At 34.3% G+C, this 26,186-nt stretch overlaps 1 protein-coding gene across 2 annotated transcripts in view; it reads left to right on the top strand.

Moving 5' to 3' along the window:
- Window positions 1-25,234, top strand: part of LOC115963636 (transcription initiation factor TFIID subunit 2) — a 35,970-nt gene extending 10,736 nt beyond the window's left edge. The window contains exons 7-25 of one of the 2 annotated variants that reach the window (XM_031082724.1): window positions 542-626; window positions 748-839; window positions 2,945-3,070; window positions 3,168-3,221; window positions 5,025-5,093; window positions 7,898-7,995; window positions 8,094-8,441; window positions 10,213-10,300; window positions 11,193-11,318; window positions 11,404-11,460; window positions 13,620-13,702; window positions 13,789-13,831; window positions 15,886-15,972; window positions 20,925-21,014; window positions 22,473-22,531; window positions 22,624-22,714; window positions 22,793-22,958; window positions 23,147-23,330; window positions 23,789-25,234. In XM_031082724.1, the coding sequence (XP_030938584.1) occupies window positions 542-626; window positions 748-839; window positions 2,945-3,070; window positions 3,168-3,221; window positions 5,025-5,093; window positions 7,898-7,995; window positions 8,094-8,441; window positions 10,213-10,300; window positions 11,193-11,318; window positions 11,404-11,460; window positions 13,620-13,702; window positions 13,789-13,831; window positions 15,886-15,972; window positions 20,925-21,014; window positions 22,473-22,531; window positions 22,624-22,714; window positions 22,793-22,958; window positions 23,147-23,330; window positions 23,789-25,040 (3,198 nt within the window). In that variant the 3' untranslated portion in view covers window positions 25,041-25,234. The remainder of the gene's footprint in view (window positions 1-541; window positions 627-747; window positions 840-2,944; window positions 3,071-3,167; window positions 3,222-5,024; window positions 5,094-7,897; window positions 7,996-8,093; window positions 8,442-10,212; window positions 10,301-11,192; window positions 11,319-11,403; window positions 11,461-13,619; window positions 13,703-13,788; window positions 13,832-15,885; window positions 15,973-20,924; window positions 21,015-22,472; window positions 22,532-22,623; window positions 22,715-22,792; window positions 22,959-23,146; window positions 23,331-23,788) is intronic. The other variant, XM_031082725.1, reaches the window with a different exon arrangement.
- Window positions 25,235-26,186: the final 952 nt, after the last annotated feature.

Raw genomic sequence — 26,186 nt, 5'->3', positions numbered from 1 at the left:
TTTTTTGTTTAATTCTTTTTATGGTTAGTATTAGTCTAAATCAAACATCTTGATTAATCATTTATAGGGTTTTGGTTTTGTTCTTCTTTCATATTAAAAAACAATAGGGAGCTTTGTTCAAGACTTCTTACTTTAGATCATTGATAAAAGTTTGTCTGGCTTTTTAGTTCCTTAGAAAACTATAGGGTTTTGCTTATTTTAGCACTCTAAAGAAGTTTTCCTTTGTTTCCCTTTTAGAAACTGCTTCGCTTGGAAGTTGAAAGTAAATCTACGTCTCCTTAGGCTCCCAACGTCATCATAAGTTATTTTAAAGCCAAAGTTGTACTTAATTGTAGTGCACAACTGGTCATGGATATTGCATTCTTTATTCTTATTGGCATGCTGTTTATCATTTAAATGCATATAAAGGATTTTGAAGCCATATATGATCGTAGTATTCTGATTGGACAAGTCTTCCTTTTTCTTGTCAATGGCTGCCTTCAACTTGTGGTTTCCTTTCTATTCCTGCATTATGTTGATAGGTAAATGTTTGTTATAACAGACCATAGACACAAGGATTAAACTTGCGTATGCCCTTGCAAGACAGTGGTTTGGTGTATATATTACTCCTGAGGCACCAAATGATGGTAAGCTAGTAGAGTATGTTGGTTTGTACCTTGCTGACTTCAGATTATTGGTACTGATTATTCCAGTTAAGAGTTGAGAAAATTTATTTTCTTCTGCTATTAATTAATGCTCATTTTCCAGAGTGGCTGTTGGATGGTCTGGCTGGTTTTTTGACTGATTATTTTATCAAGAAAAATTTGGGGAACAATGAAGCACGTTATCGGCGTTATAAGGTTTGCTTTTCCATTTGTGCTGCACGTGCCTCTTACCTAATATCTGTTGTCATGTTAACAAGTTGTTTACATTAAGGTGACTTATCCAAAAAAAAAAAGTTGTTTACATTAAGGTCTAGAATCAGACTGCTAGTAAAGTGCATCTTTTGGCTAGTGCCAGTTTATGGGGAAATAGATTTATTAAACGAGGGAAGTGCTTTAAAAACTGAGGGAAATACTTTAAAAACTTTGGTCACTTTTATCCTTCGTATTCTTCACTTTTGCTGGTTTTAGTGAGTTTTTCTACTACTATTTCTGAGTAATGTTCTGGGTGGTTACAGTATAAGCAAATTCCATATTTTTCTTTTATTTCCTGACCTTGAGAGATTTTCATAATTTGGTTGTTGCCTCTCTTTTCTTATTAAATTTTTTTGTACTTCTAAAGAAAGAAAAACTCTTGCTATTATTAGAATTGTTCATTGAACATCAATTACCAAAAAATTGATATTCTTCACACTGTTAAATAAATTTATTTTTTGATAAGTAACATAAAAATTTTCTTAAAAAATAACACAGCCCAAGTACATAGGAAATGTACTATAGGGGCAACAACATCAAGAAACTAGATTACAATGATCAAGCAAAACAGGAAAGGAAAGACAAGAAAGATATGGTAAAGCTAAACACCATTTGAGAAGAGTAAAAAAGAAAAAAAGGACTTAAATTCAAGAATGGACCATTCGCATTCCTCAAAGCTTCCGGTATTCTGTTCCTGCCAGATACACCACATCAAACAGTGCGGCACAATCCTCCATATAGCTATATTGCGATGTTGTCTGAAATTGCATGGCCAAGAATCCAACAAATCCATTACCATTTGCGGCATCACCCAAATAATATCAAACAAGCAAAAGACCATACTCCACATCTCATAGGCTATAGGACAATGAAGGAGGAGATGATCCACAGATTCTCCACACCTTTTGCACATATAATGCCACTCAAGTACAACAATATGCCTCTTTAGAAGATTATCCATGGTTAGAATCTTGCCTAAAGATGCTGTCCAAGAGAAAAAAACTACCCAAAGAGGAACCTTTGATTGCCACACCATTTTCCATGGGAAAGATACAACAGTAGAAGAGGATAAAGAATGATATACCCGCTCACCTTGAAACCTCGACCTCTGGCTGGCTTCTAACAAAGTTTGTCAAAACCAACACCCCACACCTCCATGGAATAGATCAAATCCATAAACGAATCCAAAGATTGTGACTGCCGATCATTCACTAAATGACGAAACTGTAAGTCCCAAAATAGTGTCCCATTTGAGTAACGCATACCCTCCGAGACTGAAACATCCCTTATCCTACTAAATTCTTATCATATCACTGCTGTTGCACTTCAAAATTTGTGTGTGTGTGTGTGTTTGTTTTTTGATAAGTGGAGTAATTTATTGAAAATGAACTACTTCTTGTGAAAAAGGCACGGAGTAATCAAAATAATTACAAAACAAAAAGATGAAAACGATTATGTACAAGAAGAAAGAGTGTATAATATTGGAATGGAATTACTAGATGTGAATCCGCAAGCTTGAGCCCAGTCAAACAAGGTGCCAACAAAAGATGCTAAAAGCTGATTCCCCGATCGCTCTTCATCCATAATGTATGATTGTTATGCACTTGCAAAATAATTGGCATCAAACATAATGGAGCCAAATTCCAAATATTTTTTGACGAATGCTTCCCCAACCTATTCCTCCATTCAAATAAAAGATCAATTACTCTTTTTGACACCTAGGAGACCCCAAATGATCTAAAAAGCCAAACTCCTCAACTGATTGGCCCACTCACAATGGATCAAGAGATGATCCACTATCTCCCCGCTACACTTGCACATACAACACTAATCCACTATTGTCAAACCTCTTCTCCTCAGATTATCACCTATGAGTATCTTTCCACTACGCTTCAAAATTTGTATTTTGTTGATGTTCAGTTGAGTTTAAATCTAGGTAATGGTTGCAACCATTTGTCTTTATGGAAAAAAGAAATGCAAGAATTAAATTTATATAGATTCTATATAATTTCATGTGAATTAATGCCACTTTGTTTACACAATTGCAGGCGAATTGTGCTGTTTGCATGGCTGATGATAGTGGTGCAACTGCTTTGAGCTTCTCTGCATCTTGTAAGGATTTGTATGGAACCCAGTGCATTGGTCTATATGGAAAAATAAGATCATGGAAGTCTGTAAGTTTACTTTGAATTTATTGCTTGACCCTCTTTCAAATTTCCTTACCTATTAACATAATTTTTATCGTGTTTCTGATTGACTAATTTTCTAAAGGTGGCTATCATTCAAATGTTGGAAAAGCAGATGGGGCCTGAGTCTTTTCGTAGTGTAAGAGTCCTACATACTTTGTTGTCTGGCTAGCACCACTTTGAGTTTTTATTCTTATGGTCTGTCTTGATTGAATGATGGTTACTAATTCATTCTCTTCCAAGAACTGCTTAAGTTCATTGATCTTTTGAATTTTAGATGTTAGTTTTTTCTTTGTGAGTCTTCCTATTGTATGAAAATACGAGGGAGTCACTAGAGAGGGATTTGGTCATGTGTAGAGGAGATCGATTAATGCATTGGTGAGGAAGAGTGAGTTGAGTGGGTGTTGCTGGACAGTGTAGCATCCCTCCTTTTTGGTTGGCAAAACTAGCTAGGAAAACATTCTTTGAATGTATGTGTCGGTGGCGTGCGTGATGTAGTTAGTGTGGAAAGAGTTTAACAATCATATTTTTGAGGAGAGTGAGAAATATTGAGCAATTGAAGTCCTTGCTGATCCGTTCTTTGTTTGAATGGTCTCAGGCATGGGGTTTTTACCAATTGTACTTCCATTTTATTTTCAACTCTCTCTTAGATCCTCTATTTGATTTGCTTGTATTTCTTCAAGGTGCTTTATGATCGTCATAATGAACATAGAGTAATTCTTTTCATTTGCAATAAAATTCTATTACTTATGTATAATAATAATAATAATAATAATAATAATAATAATAGTAGTAGTAGTAGTAGTAGTAGTAAAAAATGTCATGTCAATTAAGAAGGTAGCAGAGAGTATGCTTTTGGATAAGATAGAATGACGGAAAAGAATATATATGGTCAATCTTGATCAGTTTGTTAAGGTTTCCAAAATTTTTTTCTTAATTTTTTTTATTAAGGCTTCAATTTGGGTCCTTTGGTTGTATACAAGTCAAGGGGTGTTTGGCTTGCCATGATGTTACATTACGTTGTAATATTACGTTAGTCTTATATTAATGTAATCTCAATACAAGAATACAACATTAAATTGTTTAGGAAGGTGATGTGATTAAGATGATGTGATGTATTTTGTAATTTTAAATTATGATAATGTTAGAAAAAATAAAATAAACCAAAAACCTTAATGTCACATTATCATAATGTGCATCATATCAATGACGCATCACAGTGTTCCCCCCTTAGTGTATTATGGATGTGATATTTTTTGCAGGTTTTTAATGAGTTTAAAAATTAGGAGTAAGGCTACCTACTAATCATCTCCTCTTCTAATCATCTCCTCTTGGACTTGTAGAAGTGAAAGTTTTGTGCACTGAGTACGACATTTTTATTATTTATCAAAAAATTTCTATATAGTCGTCAAATATAATAATCTTACAAGAACAAGCTGGATGGTGAGGCTGTCGGTTTAAAACTCACTGAGTGTATAACTTGTTAATTAAAAAAAAAAGAGGTTCAATATTTATTTTTCTTTACTTCTTTGATTGGTTGTTTAGTAATATATATTGCACAACTGCACTTGAGATGATGTAAATGGCCTTTCATGATTTAAGATTTATAAAATTTATGATAATATTTCAAATGCCCATCATTCTTATATAAACAATTGTTGAGAGTATTGGAGACAACTTTTTCCTTCTTTTTCATGTAACTTTTAGCAGAAGATGAGGATCCAATATGCTGCCGCAGTTGACGCCACGTTCTCCCTCTCTTCTCTTTTATAAACATGTCATTGGAAGTTCATGCTTTTTTAATTGTTCATTTATTTGTTACTTGTGTCTTTAGTTGTGCACTTGCCTATAATTTTTGGATATGAATATTAACTGTGATTTGTGGATTGTGGACTCACAAGTTTGCCTACTGATGGCTTTCATCATTGTTTTGTTTAAATAGATTTTGCAGACAATAGTTTTTCGGGCTGAAGATGGAACTCGTACTTCAAGATCTCTTAGTACAAAGGAGGTAATCAGATTCTACCATAGAAATATGTTCTCATCATCTGCCAGTAAAATGTTTTTTGATAAGTAATAAATTTAATTTAGATATTGTAATAAGGGGTACAACCCTAGCAATGAGCTATAGCTCAACTGGTACTTCCTCCTCCCATATTAATGGGATGGAGGGTGAGTTCATGGGTTCAAGATCCACTAGGTGTGTGTAACTTACCAATCAAAAAGTAAGGGGGTGCAACCCTAGTGCTTCATTTACTTGTACACTTGCATCAACAGCTTAGTGAACTCTTAATTGCTTTGTTCTTTTTTGATAAAAAAAATACCTTTATTGGTAAAGAGAAGAGATTTAATGTACACTTGGTGTATACAAAAAACTCTTTAAAGAACAATATAGAAAACGAAAGTACAATCTAAAAGCAAGGGAGTCTATAAAGTCTACTAGTGAATGCCTATGCTATCACTATCTCTTCCATGTACCTAGCCACTCAAGTAGAGATCTCAGAGATGAAGATTTCAGCTCGATGATTGCAACATCCATCCAGTTAAAAGTGCAACTATTCCTCTCCATATTAGACATAGGAGGGCCATAATCTATTCTAGATAGCTGCCATGTTTTCCAAACCAATTTCTCCATCCAAAGAAGAGCCCTCTAACAGGTTATGGATCTATGCATCTCCAATGACCCTTAATGTTTGCTTACATTATAATGCATTAAAAGGCCAATGTGGTCTGACATTCCCTTGGAAGAGTATTTGGAGTGTTAAGGGACCTTGACAGGTCTCGTTCTTTGATTGGATTGTGTATTGGGGAAAGATCCTAGCGTACAAGAATCTCATTAAACGTGGCTATACACTAGTAGGGTGGTATTGTATGTGTAGGTGTAATGGGGAGATGGTGGATCATTTGTCGTTACATTGTTCTATTGCCTTTGAATTGTGGAGTTTTTGTATTCAAATCTTTTGGGATTTTCAATGGGTGTTACTGGAGAAGGTCATTGACTGTTTGGTTGGAGGAATTGAATTGGTAAGTACTCATTCGGCATTTGGAATTTGGTTCCATTATGCTTGATATGGACAATTTGGTGGAAAAAATCATCGTACGTTTATGGAAACAAGTGGAACCCAATTGTTGCCGTTGTTTAGTGGTTCTTTATTTGATAGGTCTAGAACCTGGCAACTTACTAGTACCAATTCCATCCTTGATTTTATAGTCATCTCTCTGTACATCAATTTATTCTTTTGGATTCTTTAGGCTTCCCTATGTCCTTTTTTTTTTTTTTAATAAATTTTTTTATAGGTAAAAATAATTTTATTGAAACGAGACTGCTTTGTGAAAATACACACGAAGTAGCCTAAAGAATGACAATGAAAAATATCTACTTATGGATCGACTCTATGAAGGAACGAATGGAGTTGCTATAAGAGCTGTCTTTTTGCATTAAAACAAATCTTACTTATATATAAAAAAGAGAATAATTCATGAAACAAATCTTTTAAAGGTTAGATCCTGCATCAAATGTCAAGCCAAAAGCTCACTCTATGACCATCAGCTAGCACATATCGAATATAGCTTGCAAATATGTCCCAACCAGCCTAGATACTTTGCCAAAGACTGTTACGTCTCATTATCCTTGTTGACCATTGATCTCTATCTTACCTATATTTTGATTTGACAACCCATTTCCATATATGATTTTCTTCCATGATCCATCCAATATCCATATAACCTTTATCCACAAATGCTTGATTAAAAATGTATCCAATTTTCTCTTCACAACCCGAAACCTCAATGTATGAATGGAGAGCAAAAATTGTTCCACTCCACGAGGTGGAATTTAAATTCATTCGCTAGTACTCCCTTAACAAAACTCTAGTATATGGAAGTTATGCAAGAGAAATACCTAAAGAGAAAACTTAGCTTCTATATTTAAGAGTAGGGCCGTTCGGGAACCCGAATCATCAGTTGAAAATGATTGGCACATTTTGGATGGTTTTGCTTGATATCTCAATTGGAATTGGGTTTTATAACCCGAAGTCTGACTTGTTTCAGTTGGTCATGGGTTCTCTTCTCTCAACCTGCTTAACCTGATCTGATTGTCTGGTTGGGTTGGGTGGTGGGTTGATCCTCAACTCAACCCATGATTTTCTCTATTTTAAAGACTATTAAACTTTAACAAATTATAAAAAGAGAAGCAAGAAGTGTCAGCCATCCAATCTTGTAGAGAAATTTAAAACTAAAGCTTCAATTCCAACACTGAAGCCTTACACCCTCAAAACTTTAAGCATTTCTCTTCCTCCATATTCATCCCACAATGCACTTTGAGCGTTTTTCCCTCCAAATACATCACATAATTTGCAAGAATTGTCTACAGTTTGAAATCTCATTTTCTATTTCTTATTAGGCAGGGTAGGCTGTCAAATATGTTTGATGACTCTGATTTAATAGATTCACTTTGGGTTTATAGCTAATATACCCATTTTACTGTGATTTTGTTACAGCTTCTACTTTGTATAGCTGATATACCCGTCAAATATGGATCATTGTAGTAACAGCTTCTACTTTGTATTTTACTGTGATTTTGTCTTTGCATATGTTTTTAGCAAAGAACCCTTGCTGAAGCTGAAATGTGTGTTGATGATATGAATGTGTATCCTCTAATATCTTGCATAGTTATGTGGTTAGAGATAGCTGCTGGACTTTTGTTGCTTAGCTTTAGTATTAATTCATGATTCTTTAATTGGATGTTGAAGGTTGTGTGTATATATATATTTATAAAATCAGTTATCTAAATATATTTAATATTGTGGGATGTAGTTCCGGCACTTGGCTAATAAGGTTGGAAATCTTGAACGTCCATTTCTTAAAGATTTTTTTCCTCGATGGGTAGGATCGTGTGGGTGTCCAGTTCTAAGGTATGGTTTATATTGGTGAATTTTGCTCTTTAATATATGTTTAAACTTTTCTACTGACTTTATTTGCTTACAATCTGTCCTGGGTCTATAATTATAAGGATGGGGTTCTCCTATAACAAAAGGAAGAATATGGTTGAGTTGGCTGTGTTACGGGGATGCACAGCTTCACCAGATTCCAGTGCATCGGTTCTTAATGTTTACGCAGATTCAGAAAACCGAGATGGTGACATTGGTTGGCCTGGGATGATGAGTATCAGAGTTTATGAGCTTGATGGTATGTATGACCATCCGATTCTGCCAATGGCTGGCGATACGTGGCAGCTCTTGGAAATACAATGCCATTCAAAGCTTGCTGCTAGACGCTTTCAGAAGCCCAAAAAGGGTTCAAAACCTGATGGATCTGATGATAATGGTGATGTTACACCTGCTCTAGATATGCGCTCCAGGTATTTTCTTTTCAGCTTAAAGAGGATCCGATTTATTTTTGGGGAAATTTTAACTCCCTAGAGTTTGTCTCTAATACACTGAGCTCTTATAGTTCAACTGGTGACACAAACTCTGTTGTTGGGATTGGATTAAGAATTAACAGTTTTGCCATCCAATTTAACAGCAAATGATCTCGTTGACAGCACTGTCACCACTTGGACATCCTGATCTTGATTTTACTGTTTTGGCACCTTGATTAATACATTTCAGTGAAGAACTTAGGTCTTTTTTGGTGCACGGGACTAGATTATCTGAGCTAGACTAGATTGGATTGGATAATTGTTATACCAATCCAGTCTTTGGAATTGAATTGAATATAAATTGCAGATATCTATAATCCCAAAAAAGTGTGAAATATTAGCTTCTTTTACTAAAAAAATCAAGTTTATAAAAAATTAACTAAAAAAGAAAAGAGGTGGGTATGAATCATGACATCAACATTGCTAAAATTTGGGTCATCTATTATGCATCCTCTGATAAGCAAGTTCACATAAGCTGTAGGCCCAACTCAGTCAATTCAAGTCATTCACTGTAAAGTCAGTGACATGTTTCGGCAGGAACTTTTGCCAAATGTTTATACTGAGATCTTCATCTTCCTAGTCTCCATGTAATCACCTTCATCTTCCTTAAGTTATCAAGGCATGATTTTATGGTCGGTCCTGCCATGTTGGCCTCCAGCTTTACTGCATGGAAGCCGGTAACAGGCTTTTTGGAGTCAGTTATATCCAATTCTCTTATTTCTTTGCATGCCAAGTTAATCATTCGTGTCTAGTGTTTGAAATAATGTCTAATAGAGGTTCCATGATAATTTTCTATCTATAAACTGGGTTCTATGCCCATACTTTTAAATTTTGAAGGAAATTTATTTGTGCGGTTTTGTATTCAAGTAGGAGTTAATTTATTTTTTACACCGTGAAAATCGTAGAGCTGGTCATGATGGCCGTCCCTTCATTGCTGCATCCTCTCTACTCACCTCCTCACAGTCGTTGATCTCTCCCAATAATTTTCAGTTCTAGGTTGCATTGAACTAGAGGAAAGGAAAGCCATAGAGCGAGTACCATGACCCAACAATTATCACTGAAACATAAAATTATAAAAATTAAATAAAAAGTAGAATTAGTGAGAGAGAGAGAGAGAGAGAGAGGGAAGCCTGGGTCATTGGCAAAGGAGTAGCATACCAAGGCTTTGTGATCCAGCTCATGGGTTGGGGGATTTGGCCTATCACATTAGATTTAAAGCTTGCCATCTTTGAATTGTATTTTAGTTTTGGATCAAAAACTGTGAGTTAATTTGAAGAGTATAAGAGAAAGGCACAAACAAGAGTTGTTTTTATTTGGTGGGATAAGTATGGTGGTGGTGATGAAGTGTTTCGGAACCATAATGGAGGTTGAGTGAGGGTTGGTGATTAAGGATATGCCATTGCTGCAATTTATTCCTGCTTTGATTTTTTTGGCTTTTATTTTTGATATTTTTTGGTAATTAGGTGAGCTAGATGATGGTGTAACATGAAAATTAATTAAACACTTGACATGATAGGACTGGTAATGTATGACTTTAAGTGACCATTTGGTGTAACATGATTGGGCAATAAGTCATATGATCCTCTGATTCCTTGTTCATTGTTCTGAATTTAATCCAATTCATAAGTTGAACTATATGGGGGGTTTTTTGTTTTACAGGTAAATCTCTCCTTGGAACTTCTTAATTGTTTTTTTACCCCTTCTTTGGCAGTTCTGAATCCCCCTTATTATGGATGAGAGCAGACCCTGAAATGGAATACCTTGCTGAAACTCATTTTCATCAGCCTGTACAGATGTGGGTAAGAATGAGCTCATCTGCCAATTTTTAGTAGTTTCAGTCACACTTTTGCTGAACTATATTATCTTGGTCATTAAGTGTTATACTCTTGCCTAAGTAGTTTTAAGAATCTGAGAATAAATTCAAGTTGGTTATTGAGTGTGATATTTTTTAATAACTGATAATGCTTTAGAAGAAGTATAAAGGATTGTGACCCTAGTACATGGGATTTATACCAGAGAAACACCAAAAAAAGAAAAACTTAAACATCTAAAATTTAAGCGTTCAAGACAAACTAGAGAAAGATTAACAATTAGTAGCCTTCATCTAATCATAGAGAGAACTGAGAAGAATAATCTCTAAAATTTAAGTGGCTCACTTTTTCTAAGTAATGGGAAAGAGGACCAAAACATGCCACTGAAAGACTTTACTGAGACAAAGATGGGCTGTTAAGAATGTAGTGGGGGTAGGATGGGCAGTTGGTCAGATCTAGTATGGATCATACATGGACAGGAGTTGGAGTCGGCAGTTCACCTAGGGATCCCAGATGAAGGATCCCTGGGGAAGGGGAGGGTTCAATTGAAATTTCTGTTCAATTATTTCAGTGTAATTTTTGACCTAAGAATAACAAGAGTATATCTATCAACACAAACACACAAAAGTAAAAGCCAGAGTTATATGTACATTTGTGTCATTGAAACACACAGACACATAAATAGGATGAAAGTATATTATCTCAATGCTTCTTTTCTGTGGTTTGCTCTTCCAAATCCTATGTATGGATTACTTTGTCTGATATATTGTTGTGATCATATTTTATTCAGCTACATTGTTGTGCTTCATTTTATAATATGTTGACCATGTTTAGTTAGTCAATCTTTTATTTTATTTGTAACATTGTTATGCTTAATCAGATTAATCAGTTAGAGAAGGACAGAGATGTTATTGCTCAGGCACAAGCAATTGCAACATTAGAGGCATTGCCACAGCTGTCATTTTCTGTCGTTAATGCCCTGAATAGTTTCCTCACTGACTCCAAGGTTTTAATTACTTTCTGATTTGTACTTGATTTTGTCATTATTTAATGAAAATTGGTTATCTGAACTCTCATTCTTCGGTATAAAGGCCTTCTGGAGAGTTCGGATTGAAGCAGCTTTTGCATTGGCTAAAACAGCATCCGAGGTACTTTATCATTATTTACCATATCTGCTAAAGATGCTGAGGCACTTGTATCTTTTCTTTAAATATCTTTTTCTTCATGAAATATCCACCAACCTATTTGTATAAAGTGATTTTCTGTTGGGCATGGCTTTAAATTTGAGTGTAATTATTTTGATAACTGTTATTCTGATATTGAAATACTTCTTTATTTTTAAAAAAATATTTAGTTAACTTTCTTCCCCATTTCAACAAAGAATGGTTTGGTTTGGTTGGTTTGTTTTGTTTTTAAACTCGTTCTTTTTTTTTTTAAATTATAATTTTTTTAATTTCTGAATCTTGGGAAGTGCTAAAGCTTTGTGTGACAGTCCTAGGTGTATGTATGAAGACTTGTCTTTATTTTACAATCGATAATTTATCAAATTATCAAACTTAGTCAACAGGAACTTGATGGAATAGCTTGGTATAGTCACTGGGTTTCTATGTATATTTAACTAGTCATTAACCCGTGCGATGTACGGGATAATTAAATTTAAAATCACATATATTTAAAAAATACAAATATAGAGAGACTTATCAAAAAAAAAAAAAAAAATACAAATATAGAGAGTCCTGTATGTAAAAACTATTAATTAAAAGTTAATAGAAAAATTATTTTATAATTTAAAATAGTTTCCCATAGGTATTGTATAGGTATCAACCAAGTAGGATGCATATTTTAAATTAAAAAAAAAAAAAAGACCGTAATGGCAGGCGGTGACTGCTTTTGTTTTATTATTTATCCAAAAAAAGAAAAGAAAAAGAATTTGATAGGATATGAACAAATAAATTGTAGTAGAATTTGAATAGTTTCCATAGGTATTGTATAGGTATCAACAAAGTAGGATGCATATTTTAAATAAATAAAAAAGAGAACTTTGTCTTCTAACTCTCACATGCATCAACAAAGTAGTTGATGCTCATCTTTTGGGACAATAATAATATTTCATGTCCTTTTATTATGGATATAATTTTTATTTATTTTGGTTTTTAATAATTGGTAGCGTTCCCGTGCAATATATAAATATATTTTATTTATTTTTATTTTTAATAATTTTTGTTTTTTTTCTCATAGCGATTATTCTCATATGTATAGAAGTTATTACATGCCCTTGTTTAGTTTCTTATCAATGTGAATTGCCACTTTTAATATGAATAATGCACCTCCTCACTCCATATTATTCTACTAATCAATTTGAGATTCCAAAATCAAGAATAAGCTCTTCTTCTTGTTATTGATGACAATTTTTTTTAGAGTGGTTTTTCCAAGATCATATGAGGGTTCTATATATAACATACATAGCAGTATAAATTACACCAACGTTAGAGAGAATTTGATTGATGAAATTGTTAATTATTAAATCAAAATTACGATTAAGTCTAATGTTTTAATCGTAAAACAAATTTTGACAATTAAAATTTTCACATGTAGATTTTTCATACTAATAAACTCACTCACAAGTCACAACAATAACAATATTATAAAGTAGTAATCATAGAGAGTTAGAGCATGAAAGATGGCAACATGTCCTTAACTCTGCAATTACTCTGAGCAACTCCATGGATACAACGTTACAAAGTCGTCTCATGAAGTCTCGTACCTTCTTTGCAAAAACTTCAATTTGCTGTGTGTGTTTTCTTTGTGAAAATTTGAGTGAGTATGAAGGGTTTCGACCTTGGCAGTGGTTTATATTTGTTGAAATTTTCGTTATAGAATTTTTGTTGAAGTAGAATTTTCAAGCTCTTGGAACATATATCTAATAGAGTTTTACTTAAACTAAACTACTATAACACTTGATAAGATAATTACACGTTGAAGAAAAATAATAAATATATAAGGTATAAAACCTAAAATAAAAATAAAAATAAAATAGTGGTGATGTGGAAAGTTGTGGGAACTCCAGAGGCTTTGGTTTTATACATAAATTGGTAAAATTCAAAATTTTCCTGATAATTGGATTAATTGACAAAATTCAAAATTTTATCAGTTTGGAAAAATTCAAACTTTTTGCTGCTTGTTTCACCTTGTATACTTGCTTGTTTGCAGTTAAATGGCAATGCATTTGGCTACTAATTTATATGTGTACTGTGATGCAGATATCAATTCTTGATTTTAACTTGTGGAGTTTTATGTTATTGACCAGCAGGAAACTGATTGGGCTGGTTTATTTCATTTGGTGAAATTTTATAAAAGTCGGAGGTTTGATGCAAACATTGGACTCCCCAAGTATGATTGTTTTCGAATATGGTTAATTTTGGCAATATTTTTCTAATATGAAATTGAAAGATTTTGTTTTATGCTAATTATGCCAGGCCAAACGACTTTCATGATTTTCCTGAGTACTTTGTTCTTGAGGTAATGCATTGAGGTAGGATATGTAATAAGTTGTATGTGATTTTATGTGGTTGTTTCATGTAATCTTGCACAAAATATTTCACATTTGAGCATTGCAATGATCTATCTATCTTATTTGGTTCTAAGGACATGTTATCTAAAATTGCCAGCTTAGAAGTATGAACACTTTGGCATCACTAAAATTGATTAGTTACATTGCTATTGAATGAAGCGACAATTGAAGCAAAAACCATCAAAGTCAAAATCAATACATGCAATGAAAAATATAAAAACTAATTGTATGCTTAAATTAGTTGAAATGATTAAATATTTTTAAATTCACAAAGTATGTGTGTGTATGTATATTACTCTTAGAGTATAGTGATGTGGTACTCCATTTTCTCATATAATAGTCAACTGCACTAATTAAATTCACGGTGAGATTGACCATTTATGTGAGAGAAGGGATTGCCATGTTATCCAAGAGTACTTAAAAGTTTTCCTAAAACAAACACTATAGTGGGTAAATTCATTTAGTTTATATATTAATTTTTTCTAGGTGGTGCACTAATTATTCCTATAAAAAAAAAAAAAACTAATTATTTATGTAAAATGAATATATTTGTCAATTCACCAAAGCTGTTGGTTCATATCCTATAATTAACCTCGAGTTCTTCTACAACCACTATAAATTTCACAACATTTTTATAACATGCTGAAGTGTCAACGTATCACAAGTCTTTCAAAATACATTGCTTGTCACCCAGGACATTGTTAGTTAGATTCTAATTGCACTCCAAATTTGTGCCAAGTATCATCCTAATTATCCTATTATTTGATGCCAAGTGTCTCTATATCTTAAATACAGTCCAATTTAATGCCAAGTGTCCTTCAATTGTACTTTAATTGTGTGTTAATTATGTTTACATGCAAATTCATGTATCTAAACTTAGAAAATGTAAAAAGTCTCGTTTCGAATTAATTATGCTTCTATGTGATGCTTTGAATGTGTACAACCTATTACTTACTAGATAGAAATGTTATATATATATATATATGCACACACACACTGCACCCTTGCATATGCAGGGGCCAGGAGGTATCAGGCTGTCAGCTCGTGTCATTTACTTGAAATACTTCATCAGTTTATACTTGAAACTCTATGATTAATTGTGTTTAACAGTTCTATTTCTTCTTCAGTTGGCAATTTATTTTTTGCTTTCTTGTTGTAACTTTCATTTTGCAAAGATCTTCTTTGATTACCTCCCACTTTCAAGTGAGGTAGGGCATTTGGTTTTTTTAAGATGAGGAGGGAAAATCTGCTCTATCTTTCGCCTTTTTTTTTTTTTTTTTTTTTTTTTGGAATATGCTATTTTTTGTATGTCACTTTGTTAGCCGTAATGGCTTCTCTTAGAGGCAAAGGAGGCATATAGGATTCTAAATCTCTTCCCTGTTATGGCTTTTTTGGGAATGTACTGCATTGCATTTTGTGCTGTCTTTGGCTGTAACGGAATGTGAGATGCTTTGAGGGATGTGAATGGTCTATTCTTGAGATTAAATCTCTTTTTTAATACTTTACTGGATTGAAGTGTTGCTTTTAAATCTCTTCTCTATTCTAATTTATTAGATATGCTTGAGCATTGTAATTTGAAAGTTTGATTATATTGCTCTCCGAGTACACCCCCAGTGTACACAGGTTTTTCCTTTTTGTTAAATAAAATTTTGTTACTTATATAAAAAAAAGAAGAAGAAGATTTGTCTATGTAGAAATTCAACTTATAATGTACTAGGATAGAATGGATACTCATTGATTAGGTTTCTTTGTCTCTAAGCTAGTATCATCTGCTGCAGAGGAGAGATGAATCATAAAAGAGATGTTCTGTTCAGACTGTAGCCACTGGATTCATTCACTTCATCCTTTTTATTAGTTTATACTAAATTTGGTACACATTATTGCTCTAGAATGAGACAGTGATATTACTCTTTTGCCACATTATGCTACAATTGTTTTTTCTTTTTTTGGATTTTTTAATAACTAGCAAAACACTTTTCATTTTTCCCCTGTATTCTATCAGGCCATCCCGCATGCTGTAGCGATGGTCAGGGCTGCAGACAAGAAAAGTCCAAGAGAAGCTGTCGAGTTTGTTTTACAACTTTTGAAGGTACTTATGCTCAATGACCAGCAATATTTACATGATATAACAACCACAAAGAATGTTTTCTATTTGCCTTTTGGTCTTGCTATATGTGGAATACTTAAAACTGCACATTATCCAATGAACCACGATACATTCCTGGTAGTCAACGGTTGTTGGAGTGATGAAACTAGTTCTCTTCAAGTAGGAAAACCTGCATGGTATAATTGGGGTGTAGGGTAAGGAGTGCCATCAATGGGAGTAGACTTTACTCAAAATCCCATTCACAATTATAATGATTCATCTGTATAAAATTTTCAAAGTTAATGTTAAAATTCCACACATTTTGATTCTGTAGACAAATTATAAGTTCCTAATAAAAATCCAGTGTCTATAGCTAATTTGTAAGGAAAGGACGTGGTAATATTTTATTAGAACTGTGGTCTTCTGGTGTTCTTGCTTGTCCCATTGCAGAGCTTCTATCCAGGGATGGAAATAGGTATGGCGTTGGGGGCTTGTCTTTCCCAAATTATAGATCTTTACCCCAAAATTATAATATTGGCTTATTATTTTGCTATGTTTTTTTAAATATATTTTTAAAATATTAAATTTAATTCTGATAACAAATAAGGATTTCCATGTTACTTTCAAAGTTGATAATTGGATGACAATATCATAGATATCTATTTTTCATTTTTATTCCCCACCCATTTACCCACTGACAAAAGGTAAATTATCTGGTCCTGCCCCTGGTTCTATCCCTTTGAACTCGAAGAGTTGATTTCTCAGTTTGCATTAGTTGAAATTTTCTTGTTAACAATTCTTCTGTACTTTTTTTTAAGCTCTTTTGTTTGTTTTCTTTTTCTTTGTGCATACCTAGGATATTGATTTGCAACATGTTTTGAAGCAGTTTTGTTTCAGAAAAACATAATTAATTTTTAGTAATTGCATATTACGTTCTAGTAAATTGGGATTAGATGATATCCACATCAGAAAAAAGAAAAAAAAAGGCATTAGATATCCTGAGTTAATTTTATATTCATTTTTACACCTCCAATAAATAGAATAATTCTGGCACTGCAACTTGAGCAAAAGTGGAGAGGTAATTACTCTGAAGATTTTATAATTTCTTAGCTATGTATATATTTGATTTGACTTGTTCAGGTTCATGTTGTGACTTGGGCTGGTTTAGTCTTCCCTAGTTACAAGAAATATGTCTCGGTTTCCATCAGCTGTAAAAAATGTTTGGAAACATCTTTTTAGTGTACAAGCATCTTCTAAGAATAGTGGTTAAAAAAATTAACTTGTTTTTGTTATCGTACTAAACAAGGGAATGTGGTAAAAAGTCTCGGAATATTGCCAAAAGTAGAAATAAGCATAGCTTAAATTAGTTTTAACATAAGCAGGGCAACAATCAGTCAATATACCTTATTGACCAGCTCATTTGGCGTCTATCTAGACTAGTCATACTTTTTTTGTTTTGTTTTGAATTGTTAAGATTTATGTTTGTTTTTCTCTATGAGTAGTGGTTTTATTGGAAACTAGTGCAATTCCAATCTTATTTATGTGAGTTTATTGTCCATTGTCCATTGTGTACATGCAGATGTTTATCCAAAATTTAAAAAAGGGAAAAAATGAATCAGTAGCTTCCGGAAAATAGTAAAGTGAGAGTTGTAGAGGAAAGATATACATAGGATTAGTAAATGTCAATAGGTGGTCAAGAATTTAATTTCTTTCTATTTAGATGACTCCATTACTTGGATAATATATATTTATATATTTTTTTTATAAATACTTTTTAAATGGGAAATGCCATTTGACCTTAAGGTCATTGGCTCCATTACTAGGATAATCTTAAAAGACTAATTCTTTTATTTTGAGAGTTGGCTGTGAGAGAAGACATTTTTTTTTAATGTCTCAAAATTTGTGATAGAAAACTATCTGAGAGTTCTCTTTAGTAGTACTCAATAGTTGTAATTATAAGTCTGTGGCCTATGGCCTTTGGGCTAAATGGCTTCTCCGCATAAGAATTTGGTGGTGGATGAAGTGAGGATACGGGTTCATGTCTCATGGGGTGTTAGTTTTTTGGCAAATGGAAAACAAAAAAGGTATTGATTAGCACACTGGGGGGCATTGTATCATACATATATGATATTACCTTTGATGGGATTCAATGGGTTATGCTGCAGAGGGTCTTTGATTTGTTTACTTCGTGGCAAGTTAAGTTTAGCTGGCACCGCAATATATCTCTTTGGAGGATAGTGCCATATTGCATAATGTGGCGGCTTTGGTGGGAATGTAATACTAGAAGTTTTGAGCGATGCGAACAGTTTATTTTTGAGATTAAGGCCGTGTTTGTTTTGGGTGTAAATGATTTCCGGAAAATATTTTACACCCGGGTCCATGTTTGGCACCACCTGAAAATAAAGTCAAACTGAAAATAGAATTCAGTTTGACCGAAAAAATCCTTGCCAACCCGTAAAATCATTTCCATTCCCATTTTACCTTCAAATGCTTTTCGGAATTACTCACTCCTCTCACACACGCACCAACCTCAACTCCACACACAGTCCGACGCCAAGCTCTAGCCTCCCAGCCAAGCCAAAGCTAGCCCAGATCGTGCTGCCCCCTCCGCCCAGATCACGCCGCACCACCGAGATCGCGCCCCAATACAGGCTCGTTTGCACCGAGATCGCACCCACTCAACCTCACCGCCATGCTCCACTGCTGCATGTCTCCGATCCACCACCGCCATCACCACCCCTGCCATCATCCAAGCTACCCTCCTCCATGAGCTCCAATCCACATCCAAGCTACCCATCTACCCACATAACCCAATCCCCATTTCGGCAAACCCAGCCCCACCTTGCCCGATCCACACCCACCCGATCTAGCCGCCGTCGTCCTCCGTTGGTACCGATCTCTCTCTTTCCCGATCTGGCCGCCGCCGTCCTTCGTTGATACCGATCTCTCTCTTTCCCGATCTATCTCTCACTCTTTCTTCCTCCTCTCACTGAGTATATTATGTATATATTGTGAATAAATGATTTTATTTTGATTTTTGGTTGTGTTTAGTGTATATTTTGAAATTTTCTGTTATAGAATTTGTTTGGAAGTTGAGAAAATGGCTGAGAAAATGTGAAGCATTTGTAGGAAAATAGCATTTTCAGAATGTTACCAAACACCGAAAATCGTTTTCCGAATTATTTTCCATTGCAGAACCAAACACCTGGATTTCATTTTCTTTACGGAAATTCATTTTTCCCTGCATTCATTTTACACTCGGACTTCGATTTACATTGAACCAAACGCAGCCTAAGTCTTTCTTCTTTCATACTTTGCTAGATTGGAGTTTAGCCTTACAGACCTGTTCATGTTTTTCCCTTCTAGATTTGCTGGACCATTGTAATATGAGATCTTGATTGTTTTACTCCCAGAGTACATCCCCAATCTACTTGGGTTTGTTTGTGATTTCAATAAAAGTTTTGTTATTTATCAAAAAAAAAAAAAAAAAAAATAGTGTTTATTACACACAAACTGTTTACATAGTTTTACACACCCCCAAAAGCAACTGAAATCGTGATTTGGCAACTGAAATTGTGATTTGAAGTTATAATTTTAACTTGAAAATTGTGACATCAAGTCATATGATTTCAGTTGCTGTTGGGAGCGTGTGTAAAATTGTGTAAAACAGTTTGTGTGCAACAAATTTAACCCAAAAAGAAATATATATAATATATGATATTACACTTCCATAGTTGCACTGAAGAAGTTACAAAATTATTATAAAAAAAGAAAAAAAGAAAAAATTAATGGATATTACAATCCATGACTTTGCATGTAAATACCAGCCCAAGTCAGTGCCTCCTATAGCAACAGAGAGGGAGAGAGGCCTTGGGTTCAGTCCTGGATGAGAGATTTAGGATGTGGATGTTGCATCATGAGTACTATATATATGCTCTGGCCTATTGTTTTCTCATAAATTTTATTGTTACTCTTATAAAGAAGGTATCTTACTCACCTCCTACGAAGGTTAGGCATTAGTAAAATCGAAGAGCATTCAAGGGGGTGGAGCATTCTCTAACGGATCTGAAAATGTTCTTGCTGCGTGCTATATTGAGTGGAGGGCTGCTTCAGCCTCTCAGTACCCTATTTCTTTCCTTACTTTTATTGATAGTTTGTACCTTTTCATGATTTTTACTCATTCAGTATATTGCTTGTGTGCTGAGTCTTTTTCTCTTTAATATAGTTTATTATTCATAATGAAAAAGGTTAGGAAGTATTCCAACTAAATGTACTGATCTTGCATAAAACAGACATGTTGGATGTATGGGGTTGACAATGATATGTTTTACACATTTATCTCCTTTTATTTGTTAAAACCAAATGACTTTATTCATAAAATTTAAAAAAAGAAAAACACCAACTACTTCACTACATGCTATTGTTATCTCCTCCTTGCCCTGTTCTTCCTACTTCTCTCCAATTCCAATGTCCCTAGCTTCTCACAGACCACTGCTCTTGACTATCCCAACCTCTATACCTGCCCTTTATGGAACATTCTTCAGCAACTTTGACCTCAACTGATCATGCACCCCTGTTTGCTGCATCTACTACCATCTGGTTGATAATCACATTGCTTTTCTCATTGATTATAAAGTATTTGTTTTTCTCCATAATCATTTATCTTATACATCTTCATTGTCTGAAGAAACTGTGTACCTAAAAAGCTACACTATGATCACTTTACCACCATATTGGCCTTGAATGTACATCACCATAGAGATTGACTGGAGGATGACCATTTCCATTGGCAAGTGATTTGATGTATCATTTTAGTCCCCCTCCCCTCCTCTCCTTCCCTGCTAATGTCCAAAACCAGCACTCATCTTTATATGTTCATCCCCTTAAATCTTCACTGTGCTCAATGTTTAACCTGATTTTGTGTCTGCCTTTTCTGGTTGTTTGTTCTCTGGCAGTATAATGACAATAATGGGAATCCTTACTCTGACGTGTTCTGGCTTGCTGCACTGGTCCAGTCAGTTGGTGAGCTTGAATTTGGGCAACAGGTGTGCAAATCTTGTTATTCTCCTTGATTCTTTATACTTGCATGTTAGTTTTTGATAAGTTGGTAATGCTTGACTACAATGGTAACTTATTACCAGTGGTATCCCATTTAAAGCTGCCATCTATTTTCTTTCCTCGCATTTTTTTCTTTCTGGGTCACTTTTGGCTCTTATTACACTTGTGCTGTCTGTGTTCAGTACGTAATGTAAAATTGTTTTGGGTGAATTTATGCTATTTTCTAGTAATCATCATCATCGGTCTCTCTCTCTCTCTCTCTCTCACATGCACACAAGAAAACATGCAATGGAGTATTTGTTTCTTGTTCCCTTGTGTAATAATTTGAACTTTGCTGCTAATGGTAAGCTAAAGTGAATTTACCAACTGTTTTGTCATTTTCATCATTTGGGGTGTTGGTGGTAGTGTTCAGCTTTTTATCAAACTGTTATTTTGTTGAAATTGTCATTTTAATTTTTTTTTCCTCACCTCTCAAAAGATTTTTACTTTTTTGAAAGCAATTTTGAACCGTCCATTGAGACATGTTTGTATGTTTTGAGTCACAAAGAATAGTGAATTCCCAAAAGTGCTTGAAACCTTGCTTGTTTAATCTGTTATTTAAGTTTGGGCATCCTTAAGTTTTCAGTTTTTGGTTTGAAATTACCTGTTAAATCAGTATTTAGTTTATTCATTGTAATTTTGAAAATGGGTTTTGAGGAATGATGAATTCCCACATTTAACTTTTTTTTGATGATGATGACAGTTAATCTACTGTAAATTCAGGCTAAAATTTCAGTATTTTCAAATACTTATTGTGTTTTGGGTGTTGAACAAGAATTTACCCTTTTGAGAGTTTAAATTTCGCTTTTCTATTTTGGTGTTCTGCATTTCTTTTTTTAGTGACAAGAGGTCTGAATGCTTGTTTTTAATTACTTGGTGAAGGGACTGAAAAACATACAGGTCTATTCCTAGTCATTGTACAGCTTATGGGGATCCAAGAGCTGTCTTATGTGCTTTTCAATCTCATGTTGTCACACTAATTGCTGAATGTCTGATCAGTTTTCTAACAACATTCTTTTGGATGTGCTTTATAACAAAATTGTGTTTTCTATATTTTCAATGTATTTCATGTCTTTTACAGTTTAACATATTACCAGATTTAACAAGTTTTTAGAATGAGATATTGTAGCTAATTCTTTGACTTTTATAGAATTGAATGACTAATCTTTACATGAGTTTTTATATTCTGCTTTGGTCTTGCTTGGCTTGCCTGAATCTTTGTTAGAAGTGCCACTGCACTTGATGCTAAATTACATAGAATTTGATGTTACTTCTTTCTCTTTTAATTATTAATCGTATGAACACAAATATTATATTTGTCTTCAGAAATCCAACTTTTATTTCTCTGCCACCATATGCTGTTCTGACAGCTTACCTATTTTTGTTGTTTCTTTAATTCATTACAGAGTATTGTCTTTTTAACTTCTCTCCTCAAGCGCATCGACCGACTTTTGCAATTTGACAGGTGCATTTAACTCATTGCATATCTCATACAGTGCGTTATAGCAAGTAATACTTGTAATTGATTTCATGTACTTGGAAATGGGCATGTATCAGGCTGATGCCTAGCCACAACGGGATCTTAACAGTCAGCTGTATCCGGACATTGACACAGATTGCATTAAAGCTTTCAGAGTTCATACCTCTTGTAAGTGTTCTCTTGTCCCCATCTAACTGCTTTTCAAAGTTCTTGGCCTTCATGGCTAGTTTGTGGGAATGGCTGCAGGATCGTGTCTTAGAACTTATAAGACCTTTTCGGGATTTGAAGACGATATGGCAAGTTCGAATTGAAGCAAGCAAGGCACTCCTTGATCTGGAGTTCCACTGCAAAGGCATTGACACCACATTGTCATTGTTTGTCAAATATCTAGAGGAAGAGCCATCTTTAAGAGGTCTGTAGTACTTTCTTCTGTGTGAAAGTCATTCTTTTCATGTCTTTTTTTTAATTGATTATTCCTTGGGGTGCTTTTCTTCACAAAATCCTTGAGGCTTTTTTTTTTTCGGTGGCGGTTTTGTAAGAAGGTGAAGCGTGTCATTGGACAGTGTGTTACTATACTTACAATAAATTTTACTATTACAGGACAGGTGAAATTGGGTATACATGCTATGCGGTTATGTCAGATAAGTAGTGGATCTGGTTCGAATGTTAACATAAAGAATGACACTCTCATGTCTTTACTTTCTCTGCTTGATAGCAGTATAGCATTCAACAGTATCTTTCTTCGTCACCACATATTCTGCATTATACAAATCCTTTCAGGGAGGTGGGCATGCTTCTCCTTTTTTTTGGGTCTAAATTCCTTTTTCTCTAATTCACGATTGTTTCAACTTTCAAGAATGGTTAGTTTTATTTGAATGAATTGGTATGGTTTACCTATTTCGTCTTCATGTCTTAGCTGAAGAAGTATAGAAGTTACTTTTACCCTTTTTTTTTAATTGGTAAATTACACATACACCCAGTAGGTCTTGAACCCCATGACCTCACCCTCCAACCCATTATGAAGGAAGAAGTGCCAGTTGAGCTATAGCTCATTGGCATTATTTATATCTTTTTGTCCAATGTTCTGGCAATTCCTTTGGTTTTCGATGGTTTATATATGTTGCAAGTAGCGTTTTGCTTTCCGTGTTTTCTGTTTGATAGCATTGTTGTGTCATGTAAGGTATCTTCCTTTCTTTTCCCTCCATAAATGAATTTGGGTTGAATCTGAGCTCTTATTTTCAGGCCCCCGACTCTCTATGGAGTACCCAGAGAGACTAGAACATTGCTTGTGGGTGATGCAGAGACTTGCATTGAACAGAAGAACATATTTTCTGCTCTTGTTCCTGAAGTGAAACCTCCAGAACTACCTCCTGACATACCAAATCCTCCAGAACTACCTCCTGACATCCCAAATCCTCCAGAACTACCTCCTGACATCCCAAATCCTTCAGAACTACCTTCTGACATCCCAAACCTTCCAGAGCCACTTTCCAACACTCCACATCCTTTGGAACCCCCTCCTGTCATCCCAAACCCTTCATTTGATAGTATGGCCATTCCACTTGCTTCCAAGGAATCAGATACTGTTTCAAACAGTCGTGAACGAAAGATGCCATCTATTAAGATCAGGGTCAGACAGTCTGCTGCTACCAGTAGAGCTGAGGAGATTGATAACCAAACTGTAGAAAAATCTCAAGGTGGGCAACATGAAACTGATCATGGGACTAGCAGTTCTGTTTCTGTGGATGCACCTCAAAGGAATTTGACAGAGGCTGTGAGCATTAACAATCAAATTCTTGAGGAAGTTAACTCATGTCATGATCATGGCTCCCGTTTGACTGCCAGCATAGGTAGTGCAAAACCTACCAGTGATGGTGATGAAATTGGAAAGGAACTCCAGTGCACTGCTGATTCAAGCAAAGTTTCTGTACAAGTTCAGGCTGATGTTCCATTATCATCTAGCTTTGCGCAAGATAATAATTTAGATGCTGATGCACACAAATATGTGAGTCTTCAAACTCTTTCAGTTGGTAGACATGGTTCTGATGGTGGTTCGATTGTCATGATGGAATCTTCTCGGCATGGGAAAGAGAAGAGTAAGAAGAAAGACAAGGAAAGGAAAAGGAAGCGGGGAGACCATAAAGGACACCGGGATGACCCTGAGTATTTGGAACGGAAACGTTTAAAGGAGGAGAAAAAGCGTAAAGAAAAGGAGATGGCAAAGCTGCTCAAGGTGGCGAATGCATCTTCAGTAGAACCAACTAAAAAAGAGGAACCTAGAATCAAGTCGGCATCAGTGCAATTGAATCCAAAGGAACCCAGTGCATCCGATGCAGTGACCAAAAGGGTTGATATCAGGCAATTAAATCCAAATGAACCTAGAGCTGATGTTATGACCAAAAAGGTTGACGTCAAACCTGAGGCATCAGAAGGAACTTCTGCTGCTCCAAAAATCCGAATTAGATTGAAAACCCGAACGCTTAACAAATTATAGAGATTGTATTCTGCGCTTTTTGAAAAATGCTGAAAAGTTTCCTTTCCTGTTTTATTTTGTAGATTCTTTCGGCAATGTCTAGAAGTAGAGCTTTAATATTAGGGTCTAATTGTAGTGACACGCAAACGAGTTAATTAGATGCATTTTTGTTTGCAGTTGTTTCTTTCGATTAATCATTTCATAATATTTTTCTACGATTACAGTTGAGAACTATGTGCTACCTGTAGTTTGCATTTTCGTCACTTAAAATTTTATTTTTCCAAGAAATTGAAGTTATAAAAAATAATTGAGACAATACTTTTCTATTCTTCAAAAGAGATAGAACTATAGTATAAGATGATAATATAGTGGTTTTGGATTAATGACAACATTAAAATATAGGACTGAGTAGAAGATTTTTTAATGGCGGCACTGGAAACTCTATTTTTCTTTTGCCTTTTTAATTAATTCTCACTATATTCTATCATTAGCAGAGCAGATAAAGATTTTTTTTAAAAAGTTTAGTTTTTTTATTTATAGAGAACACATAATTAGATAAAAAAGAAGAAGTAAAATGTCTATTTTTTTATTTATAGAGAACACATAATTTTCTTTAGTAGACAAAGAGAGCAATGTGACATAATTTATTTTAGTTAAAAAAAAAAAAATTATCCTTGCCCATGGTTGGGTATTTAAAGGCAAGATATAAAAATTGTTTTTTTAATTACCAGTTTAATACACCTAAAAAAAATAATATTCGTATAAGAAAAATACTAATACTTTGTTATAGATGAATAATCTTAATATATAATCTTGTTAATATTTCAGAAAATAAGATTATATATTATATCCCATTACAAAATAATTATATCAACTCTAATCTTAATATATGATCTTGTAAATATTTCAGAAAATAAGACTATATATTATATCCCATTACAAAATAATTATATCAACTCTCTTCCTATTGCTCCATCAAAAACCTAATTCACAAAATTATCAAAATTAAAATTTATGCACAAAAAATCATTTTAATTGATGCTTAATTTAAAAAAAAATAATAATAATAAAAGAAACCCTAAAACCCTTATTACACCTTTGTTATGGACCTTTCAACATTTCTATGCATCAAACTATCAGTCCAACCTTCCACAAAAAAATATATTA

This window comes from Quercus lobata, chromosome 10, assembly GCF_001633185.2.
Source record: "Quercus lobata isolate SW786 chromosome 10, ValleyOak3.0 Primary Assembly, whole genome shotgun sequence".
NCBI classification, from domain to species: Eukaryota; Viridiplantae; Streptophyta; class Magnoliopsida; order Fagales; family Fagaceae; genus Quercus; species Quercus lobata.
This window is presented reverse-complemented; position numbering and strand designations above follow the sequence as displayed.